Consider the following 10,902-nt stretch of genomic DNA (forward strand, 5'->3'; position numbering starts at 1 on the left):
TCAAATAGAAGTTAGTTAGGGGTAATCAGTCTTACTGTTCGGTGTCAAATTAGACCAATCTACGTTTTTATGTTACTGACTTTAAAAAGTTATTAACAGTTTTAAAGAATAAAATTGGATGACTAACTTGTAAGACTAGTCTTAACAGTTTATGCAACTGGCCACAGGTGTGTTAAATAAGGGAGACATACAAAATGTGCAGAGCAGCGGGTCCCGAGGACTGGAGTTGAGAACCACTGCGTTAAGATATTTTGATCTTCCACAAGGTACAGATGATACAGAACAAAAATATATAGATGGACATAAATGATAGAATAAGATGCAATAAACAAATCTCCCAGAATATCCTCAAATACAATCGCTATTTAATGACTGACTCATAAATTTGATACTTTAAACTTGTCATTTATTCGTTTATTATGGTTCCATTTACATAAAAAATTTGTAATTGTCTGATTGACACTTGAAAATATTTAATACTACTGACTTATTAAAATGTGATTCTTCAATCATAACCAATCATTTCCAATAATATCATTGATGTATATGAATAGATGATTGCGGTTTATTATTTTAGATCTTCAGATATTTGGATACTGTCAGCAACAGATGTATAGCTGGAGGCTAAATGAAGTAGAAACCCAGAGCATCAATATCATGTGCACTTCTTCCCATAATGCCGTAACACCTTCCAGACTTCACATCCACACTCACAGGCTCACCCAGGTGATCACACTTAACAGATAATGACTCTTTTTCACCATTGATTTTGGCAACCACAAATTCCAAACCCCCACATCTGGAATGATCAGTATTTGGCCACAGTGTTGCAGCAACAATTTGATCATTTTCATCAAGGACAAGTTTTTGTTCTTTAGATCCTTTTAGAGTACCAACTGTCACCATTTGGCCATTGTTTAAAATCACCTGGATTGTGCTCAGTGTCCCCTGAAAAGCAGAAATGTATTTAATGTGAATCAAGTAGCTAAATACAAACAATCTGATTCAAATAGTAGGAATCAAAGAAGATAAATTACAATCTTCACACACCTCGAAGTAAGTTATGCTGATCTGCAAAATTTTGCTGTTAAAGGACTTAAAGGAGAATTCATAACCTCCTTTCCCACCCACAATCACATCTTGTGCTGAGAAAGGAATTAAGAGAGAGAGAGAAAAACATTTATGCTACAAATTGCTACATTCACACAGCAGCAGAATACAGTGATCAGTCCTGTTTTAAAGTGCTAAATACGATACAATTCACAGACAATTATGTTAATAATGAGAATGACAACGGAATTCAATTGAACTGACTCACAACTGCATTTTAGATAAACCTGCATAGTTTGAAAAGAACAGCACTGGACAACTATAGTTGTCTCTCAAGTCAAACAACAGGTCAGCCACACCGCACACATACATGTCTCTCTGTGTTGCATGTTTTCATGTAGGGCTCCAGAAACCCACAGAAATTGAGATTTTAAGCTGTTTGTCATCCGAAAGTTTTAGATCCAGTCACTGTCTCCCACTGGACGCTCTCCCTTAATTTTTTTGCTGAAAATGTAGGTACAAATTTAAAAAGCATTTAAAGATACTATCCATTATCCGCTGATGTCATACGTACAGATGTAATATGGGAGGAGTAAAGAAGTTATTACGGCAAAATACAGGAAATACCAAGAAAGCCAGGTAACATTCACAATAAGCACACACTCACTCTTTATCTTATGTCTAATATGATGAAAACTGCAACATTAAAGTCTCTATGGCTACGTTCACACTGCAGGGCTTAATGCTCAATTCCGATTTTTTGAAAAAATTTGATTTTTTTGCAAGGCCGTTCACATTTCCAAATAAATGCGACCTTTTGTGATCTCCTGTGTGAACGTGAAATGACCCAGAAGTGACCCGCATGCGCAGAAGAGTACTCAACGGTCAACGACGTCACTTGTTGTTTGCGGAAGTAACGTTAGCTAAACTTTAATTGTGATTCTCTCACACACAAACACACACACACGAGCGCGCGCAGCGACCGTTACACAAGAGCCAGACAGCAGCCGCTAATATCAGATTCAGCACAAATAAGTTAACATAACGTATATATAACTTAATGGCCGTGGGATTTATTTTTAATTTTTTTAATTAACGGGCTCGTCGAGGTCGACCCGTTCGGCAGATTTACCTCAGCTCGACGAATATGCAGTCCGTTTTCAAACCGACGACTACTTCAACGCAGAATTATGACGTTTTTCGCGTATCAATGACGTGCGGGTCGGATACATGCGACCTGGCCGTTCAGACTGAAGTCGCATTTCAAAAGATCGGATATGTATCGGATTTGGGACCACATACCCAAGTGGCCTGGGTCGCATTTGAAAAGATCGGATCTGTGTCGTTCAGACTGTCATGAAAAGATCAGATACAGGTCGCATAGGGGCAAAAAAATCGGAATTGGGTCGTTTCAGCCTGCAGTGTGAACGTAGCCTATGTCTTTGCTTATCAAATTCACAGTTAGGTTTACTTTCCTGTAGGTTTACAAGAATTGTGTGACGAATAACCTAAATTACATTCAAATCAGTTAAATTTGCCAAAGGTGAGCATCCCTGGATATTACTGTAAGTTGTTTAACATTTTTTATTATGAAACAGTTGACCAATCCCTGTATTCATTCATATAGTGGCAGCTGGAATACTGTATATGAGCCGCTGCGTGAATGGGACAGTTTGAGAGTCACTCTTGTCAAACCCAAACAATGTTTGATTACAGCCAGTGAAAAAAAAGATTTTTAATAAACATTTGCAGATGACACTTACCTGAAGATGGTACAGGGCCTACAGTCTCACTGGCTTCACTCACTCCCACTTTACCCACTATCCTGTAGCGGATCAAGTACTGTTTTCCAGATTCCAATCCAGTCAGGGTAAAGTCTTCATCAGCTGTGTTTATGAAAAGCCACTCCTCAGCTTTTACCTCCTTGTACTCTACTCTGTATTGCACTGTTACTCCACTTGGAGACTTCTGCAGTTTCAGGGACACAGTTTGTTCCTGGACATTCTTCACTATCGGTGGGGGCGGCTTGGACACGGGCTGGAACTGGTGGTCTGTCAGATTCCCTTTTTCGTACAAATAGATAGAGGAGCCTGGATTGGAGGGATCAGAGACAGCAGAAATAATGAAGCGGATTCCCTTTTCATCTTTGTTGGCTTCTGAAAAGTATCTGAAGCTAGACAAGTTCTCTCTCATCTTTTTTATTACACCAGGATCATTGAACCATTTTCTGTCAGATGCCTCATGAAGCACATTTTTGTTTCCATCCAACTCTTTAAACTCATCAGATTTCAGGAACTCATTCAGGGTTGAAAGATACGGATCTTCATACTTCAGAGATGTGAAGGTCAAGCACACCACAACATCAGTATCAGGATCAAGGAGGATGGTGTTCAGACCATCAGAGTCTTCAATCCTGATCTGCTCCAGCGTCTTGGTATGAGATCTCAAGAGGTTACATTCAGACTTTGCATCATTTAACCACTGGTTGAGCTTGTCAGCATTAAAAGGGGAGCTGTAGTGGATCTTCAGGATGTCTGCCAGTGACTGTTCCTCCTTCCCACCTCCTCGAATAGCAGGCAAGACCCTGGCCACTGCTTTCTGGAGCACTGTCTTGTAAATGCTAAATAAGTTCTGAAATGTGTGCAGCCTCTCTTCAATGTCACTGAAAACATTTACCTCTGTTCTTTTGGACAGGTCATTATATGTCCTTTCTAACTCTCCCAGCTCCTCCATTATACGTTCAGTGTTGGAAACCAGACTTGTGCTGATTTCTCTCACTAACTGAGCGGCTTTTTTGTCCAATAAATTAAGAGGATAAAGCCAGACATTTATTGGAACTGCACTCTGTGGATTCTCCTTCAGCAAAGTTGGGAGCTTCTTGTACAAATCCAGGGCCTCCATGTATGTGGTGGGGTTCTGCTCAAGATGAAAGTCACCATGAAAAGTGCAGGTGATGTTCTCAGCAGTTTTCTTTTCAACATCTGTCATTTTTACAGATCCTTCTCCCTCAATAGAAAATTCAGGAATCTTCTTGACCATGACATTCAGTTTTCCCTCAATCTCCTGCTTGCTTTCATCTTCTGAAGACATATGATCAAACACCATGAAGGCCTGAGCTCCGTACAGAACAGCCGTGACCACATGAGTTGCAGTTTTCTGGTCAAACACCTGAGGGTAGGTGATCTGGCCAAGCTGGGTCATTGTGAGCTGATCGAATCTGGAGGTATCACTATAATGCATTGTAACTCGGGACTGTTTGTGTGAGGATTTGGTGTCACGCAGGTATTTGGCAGATCCCCCTACCTCAATCAGCCCCCCCAGGAAGCTGAGCTTCAGGGAAGCACTTATATCCATGAGATTGGACTTACTAGAGAGAGAGTCAGAGCTACTGAACTTCAAATCTGTCATGAGCTGCGAACGACTGTCCAAATCTTCAGTCAATGATTTCTTATCCCACAGAGTAACACCTGAAAGGAGAAGTGGCTTTAACAGTTGTGTATGAAAGTGATATAGTGTTGAAGTAAATGTGCAGGTCTTATATCTAGAATACAGATTTAAACTGATTTAATAGTTGTGTTGGGTACAGTGCTGGCATGTGTGTGTTTGTGAGGCACTAGGCGAGATCATGAAAATGGGTCCCATCAGAGTAAAAATTGTCACAACATTGTCACTAGGGCTGTCACTTTTGTGAAAAAAATCCTGTTCGATTTTTGAGACATCGTTCATTCATGTCTTCTTGACATAAAATCCTGGCTCACTTCAAACTTCCTTAAATTAAATAGCAATAAAACAGAATTGCTTCTTATAGGTACAAAATCAACATTAAACAAACTCCATAATTTTTCTATTCCCATTGATAGCTCCTTCATTTCCCCCTCCCCTCAGGTTAAGAGTCTGGGTGTCATCTTAGACAGCACCCTCTCTTTTACATCTCATGTTAATAATGTTACCCGGTCTGCTTATTATCATCTTCGAAACATCAACCGCCTGCGTCCTTTCCTCACGCCTCATTCCACTGCCATTTTTGTTCACAGCTTAGTCACCTCCCGTTTAGATTATTGCAATTCCCTTTTGTTTGGCCTCCCACATAAAACCCTTCATAAACTTCAACTGGTCCAAAACTCAGCTGCTCGTATCATTACTCGTATCTCTTCTATTCATCACATCACTCCTATTTTACAACAGCTCCATTGGCTCCCTATCATTTACCGTATCAACTATAAAATACTTCTCCTTACTTTTAAAGTCATTCATAATCTAGCCCCTTCATATCTTTTTGATCTCCTCCATATACCCACACACACTCGTACTCTCAGATCCTCTTCTTCTATTCATTTCACTGTTCCCGTGTCCGCCTTGTTACTATGGGGAGTAGAGCTTTCAGCTCCTCTGCTCCTCAGCTCTGGAACTCGCTTCCACCGGACCTCCGTAATATTGATTCTCTCTCACATTTCAAATCTAAACTCAAAACTCATTTGTTTAGAATAGCTTACTGTCACATGCCTGCCCTGTCTTGTCATGCACATGGGTGTTTTATTGTTTTGAGCCATTTGCTCGTGTCTGCCGTTTAGCCCCTCCCATCTTGTTATCCAGTTATTGGTTAATTTGCCCCACCGTTGTGTTCGTTACCCTCCTTTGTTTGTTCCCCTATTTAGCCTTCTTGTGTTTGTAGTCTTGTGCTGGTTCGTTGTCTTGTACACGTCTCCCGTTCCCCGTGACCCGTTTGGTATGTTCACTTTTGAAGTTGTTGTTTTGGTATTTAGTAATGTTTTCCCCCTCGTGGGTTTTGTTTTGTGTTTAAGTGTTTCTTTTTCCAATAAATATTATTTTCCTTTGCACTTGAGTCCTCTCTTAGTTTTCTTTAGTTAACGTGACAGAACGAACCAGCCATTTTTTGAGGACTCAGCAAAAGGAATACACTATGTCTAGCAGTGGGATTTCTCAAACTGGAAAGTTGGAGCCTCGTATGAACATCTTCCAGTGTTTCGCGCTATGGGCCCAGCAGACGGAGGAGATCAAGATGGCCAAATCCCTCGAATCTCGGTCCATCAAGAGGGAACCATCTTTTGAGGGAACCCGTCTGGCCAGATTTTCTGGTACCCGTGGTGGCCACAGAAGAAGAGGTTCTAGAGACGACATCTGTTACCACTCTTCGCCTCAGTCTTTCATCGACTCTGAGCCGCTGATGATTGACCCAGAGCCTTCTTCATCGTGGTTCCTGGCCGATCTGGAGCCTGCTCCTCGCCATCCGAGACGGAGGAGGAGAAGGAGAAACCCCTCTGTGACTGTGCCGGTGGTCCCAGTGCCGGTGGTTCCAGAGCCGGTGGTGTCTGTTCCTGAGCCGGTGGTGTCTGTGCCTGTTCCTGAGCCGGTGGTGTCTGTTCCTGTTCCTGAGCCGGTGGTGTCTGTTCCTGTTCCTGAGCCGGTGGTGTCTGTTCCTGTTCCTGAGCCGGTGGTGTCTGTTCCTGTTCCTGAGCCGGTGGTGTCTGTTCCAGTTCCTGAGCCGGTGGTGTCTGTTCCTGAGCCGGAGCCAGTGTCTGATCCTGAGCCGGAGCCAGTGTCTGTTCCTGAGCCGGAGCCAGTGTCTGTTCCTGAGCCGGAGCCAGTGTCTGTTCCTGAGCCGGAGCCAGTGTCTGTTCCTGAGCCGGAGCCAGTGTCTGTTCCTGAGCCGGAGCCAGTGTCTGTTCCTGAGCCGGAGCCAGTGTCTGTTCCTGAGCCGGAGCCAGTGTCTGTTCCTGAGCCGGAGCCAGTGTCTGTTCCTGAGCCGGAGCCAGTGTCTGTTCCTGAGCCGGAGCCAGTGTCTGTTCCTGAGCCCTCAGTGACCGCGACACTGGCCATTATGGCCACAGCCATGTGGTGTGTGTGGGCTACGCACACACTTGGGCCGGTGGTGTCTGTTCCTGGGCCGGTGGTGTCTGTTCCTGGGCCGGTGGTGTCTGTTCCTGAGCCGGTGGTGCCAGTTCCAGTGCCAGTTCCGGTGCCTGAGCCGTTGGTGCCAGTTCCAGTTCCTCCGCCGTGGCCGCCCGAGGGGTCTTCACCGCCGTGGCCGCCCGAGGGGTCTTCACCGCCGTGGCCGCCCGAGGGGTCTTCACCGCCGTGGCCGCCCGAGGGGTCTTCACCGCCGTGGCCGCCCGAGGGGCCTTCACCGCCGTGGCCGCCCGAGGGGCCTTCACCGCCGTGGCCGCCCGAGGGAAGGTCTCCGCCCTGGCCGCCCGAGGGAAGGTCTCCGCCCTGGCCGCCCGAGGGAAGGTCTCCGCCCCGGCTGCCGGATGAACTGTTCGCTTCGTCCCGGCTGCCGGATGGACTGTTCGCTTTGCCCCGGCCGCCCGATGGTCTGTTGGCTTCGCCCCGGCCGCCGGATGGACTGGGTGCTTCCCCCTGGTCGCCGGATGGACGGTTCGCTTCGCCCCGGCCGCCCGATGGACGGTCTGTTCCGCCCCGGCCGCCCGATGGACGGTCTGTTCCGCCCCGGCCGCCCGATGGACGGTCTGTTCCGCCCCGGCCGCCCGATGGACGGTCTGTTCCGCCCCGGCCGCCCGATGGACGGTCTGTTCCGCCCCGGCCGCCCGATGGACGGTCTGTTCCTCCCCGGCCGCCCGATGGACGGTCTGTTCCTCCCGTCCCGCCCTGGTCCGTCCCTCCCGTCCCGCCCTGGTCCGTCCCTCCCGTCCCGCCCTGGTCCGTCCCTCCCTTTCCGCCCTGGTCCGTCCCTCCCGTCCTAGTGGAGCGTCTGGTAGCCGCTCCTTAAGGAGGGGGTTATGTCACATGCCTGCCCTGTCTTGTCATGCACATGGGTGTTTTATTGTTTTGAGCCATGTGCTCGTGTCTGCCGTTTAGCCCCTCCCATCTTGTTATCCAGTTATTGGTTAATTTGCCCCACCTGTTGTGTTCGTTACCCTCCTTTGTTTGTTCCCCTATTTAGCCTCCTTGTGTTTGTAGTCTTGTGCTGGTTCGTTGTCTTGTACACGTCTCCCGTTCCCCGTGACCCGTTTGGTATGTTCACTTTTGAAGTTGTTGTTTTGGTATTTAGTAATGTTTTCCCCCTCGTGGGTTTTGTTTTGTGTTTAAGTGTTTCTTTTTCCAATAAATATTATTTTCCTTTGCACTTGAGTCCTCTCTTAGTTTTCTTTAGTTAACGTGACACTTACTCCCTTTGACCACAACTGCCCTTTCTTTTAACTGTATTGTATCTCTCATTGTTTTTACTTAAATATTGTTATTGCTGTTGATGATGATGTAAGGTGACCTTGAGTGTCAAGAAAGGCGCCTATAAATAAAATGTATAATAATAATTCAATCGATTGTAAAATCGAATTTCCATGTCTAAAGATATTTCCATTTTAAACGCCAAATATGGGCAAATCCACGGACAACTAACAGGCATTTGGATGAACGTAAAGAGGGCGCTTGAGACGCGCACAAGTCAGCAATATTCCTGATGATTTATTGCCGTGAACTTTCATGCACAATGACAAACAGGAGTGCAACATTATCGAAAAACAATAAGCAGAGTGGACTGCCAGCAGTCTTCAACATGGCTGTGTTTACGATTAGAAATGTCAAACAAATTTCACCTACGTAGGCGATTGTAGACCGTAGGCCGAATCTGTATGCATGCGACTGTCTGAATTCACATTTATGTAGTAAAAAGAGACACATTATGCAGATACATATTAAGTATAATTTGCTGTTATGTGGGTTTGTCAGAGCCTGCAGTTGCTGTGTGACGTGCGTTCGCTGTGGGCGTATAGTAACGAGCTGGACGCACTCTGAGAAAAGACCGTTAAAATCGATTCCCTATATTCCCTATTAGTTTTCAAAACTTGTGTTGGTTGGTCCGATCGATTGTGCAATCGATTTTCGAACGTAAAGTGACAGCCCTAATTGTCACAAATTACATGCAGTATGGCGACTGGCCAAGACACACATGGAAAACAGTGTATCCATCCATCATAAACAAACTCCATATGGCTCCGGGGGGTTAATAAAGGCCTTCTGAACCAAAGCAATGAGTTTTTGTAAGAAAAATATTCATATTTAAAACTTTATAAAGTAAAATAACTAGCTTACGGCCAAATGAACATACGGATTTATCAAACTGCTTCTGAGCATCGGAGGCCCGTTATCAACCGTCCCATCACTATCAGTTACAGAAAGCTAGAGGGTCCTGTCCCCCTTCACGGGCATGGCCGTCCATCCCTCCCCCAAGACCATCTCCGCTCCGCCACTAAAATAGCTAGTAGACTTACGCCAAAAGAGTAACACTTAACGATGTATGACATAGGATGTAGGAATAGCGTAAGCTTTGACGCTTCTCGCGGTTCAAACAAACAGGGCTGGGCAACCGCGTTCGTCATTACGTTGTGCGTCAAGTTCAAGGGTTACTCTTTCGCCATAAATCAATGCGTTTGGCCGTCTGCCGGAAGTTATTTTGGTCGATAAAGTTTTAAATATGGATATTTTTCTTCCACCAATGCATCGCTTCGCTTCAGAAGGCCTTTAGCTTCAGGGGCAGGATCGGCAGAGGACTTGAACTCAGTTCGCAGAAGTGCTATATGTCAGAGCACTGCCCACAAGGCTATTGCTCCCACATCATGCACCTCTAATCCTGCCACTCAAGTACTGTAATTTAGCAATTAGGCAAATTATTTATTTATTTTTTAAATAAAAGTATACAGCACCTGGAATGAAGGAATCCTTGAGGCAGTCATACAGCATACCAGGAAACAGAGGTCTTCCTAGGGCTGCAACTTTGATTGGCTCTGATTCCATGGCTCTAATAAGTCAAATAAATAATTATTAATAATTATGAATAATTATTAAAAAATTCTCAATTTAAGCCAGGTAACAGGTTAGCAGGTACAGATAAGTCGTTGAACTTTTAATAATTTTATTTCATAATTTTTTTTTAAAGATACCATTTAACTGTATTAATTTGATTAGTTTTCAAAATTATTTAAAATCCCTTAAAACTAAATAACACAAACTAATAATGAACTGCACTTCTACAGCATTTATTAATCTTAGTCAATGCTAATTTCAACATTTACTAATACATTAACATTAGTTAATGCACTGTGAACTAACATGTACAAACTTAGCAAAATTAGCTAATGTTAACAAAGATTAACAAACACAGTAACAAATGTATTGCTCATGGTTAGTTCACATTAGTTAATACATTAAATAATGTTTTAAAAATTTGACCGTATTGTAAAGTGTTACCGAATATTTCTATCTTTGCCTCGAAGCAGCTATCAGTCATCCGTTGGAAACCGGCTCCTCAACCCCTGTGATGTGTGGCAGCAACCGTGTGGAATGATCAAGTAGACACAGAGACAGTGCAGTACCATAACATTCTCAAGTTTATTAAGGAGAAGAAGGGTCATATTTATACTCAAGATAAAGCAGAATCATCCACTATGTCCAGTCCATCCAATCATAGTACTCAAAGGTCAATCCCTACCATAAATGGCATATTAATTTATTTTTTTTAATAAAAAGTAAGAGAGGTCAGATGATCAAATGTATGTGCATGTCTTGAGTTCCCGTTTATTTGCAAATGTATAACTGTGTCCAGTGCCTTGTTCTTGTTTCGTCTAGGTATCCATGATGTGCACATAATGGAAAGAAGTTACACAATCGCAGTCTTACTCAAGAATAGTCAAAAGTTAAACCTAAGAATTAAAAGAATATTAACAACAAGAAACTCTAAAAATAAACGAATTACCAAGTAATAGTTCTCAGTCGAATGTGGTATAGTTCAGTATTAGCTAATCAATAACTACTATTTTTTCATACCTCCTGGAGAGCTACAAAGAACTATACAGGTTCAAGGAATTACTAATTATT

The 10,902-nt window shown here is 43.9% G+C and overlaps 1 protein-coding gene across 1 annotated transcript; it reads right to left on the reverse strand.

The window, feature by feature from the left end:
- Window positions 1-345: 345 nt before the first annotated feature.
- On the reverse strand, window positions 346-10,431 carry LOC309479606 (cytolytic toxin-alpha-like). Its single transcript, XM_082143766.1, has 5 exons — window positions 10,276-10,431; window positions 9,732-9,826; window positions 2,814-4,517; window positions 1,051-1,145; window positions 346-948 (listed from the first exon to the last, which is right to left on the reverse strand). The coding sequence occupies exons 2-5, from the start codon at window positions 9,820-9,822 to the stop codon at window positions 625-627; spliced, it is 2,214 nt and encodes a 737-aa protein (XP_081999892.1). The 5' UTR covers window positions 9,823-9,826; window positions 10,276-10,431; the 3' UTR covers window positions 346-624.
- Window positions 10,432-10,902: the final 471 nt, after the last annotated feature.

Source organism: Leuciscus leuciscus, assembly GCF_965113295.1.
Source record: "Leuciscus leuciscus genome assembly, chromosome: 17".
Taxonomy (NCBI): Eukaryota; Metazoa; Chordata; class Actinopteri; order Cypriniformes; family Leuciscidae; genus Leuciscus; species Leuciscus leuciscus.

Excerpts from the sequence above, each read along its gene's own strand:
- LOC309479606 (XM_082143766.1), bottom strand. The coding sequence starts at position 9,822 with ATGGAATCAGAGCCAATCAAAGTTGCAGCCCTAGGAAGACCTCTGTTT. Across the intron at positions 4,518-9,731 it reads CAAGGATTCCTTCATTCCAG|GTGTTACTCTGTGGGATAAG; the intron begins GTGCTGTATACT and ends TTCTCCTTTCAG. Across the intron at positions 949-1,050 it reads TCAGCATAACTTACTTCGAG|GGGACACTGAGCACAATCCA; the intron begins GTGTGTGAAGAT and ends TCTGCTTTTCAG.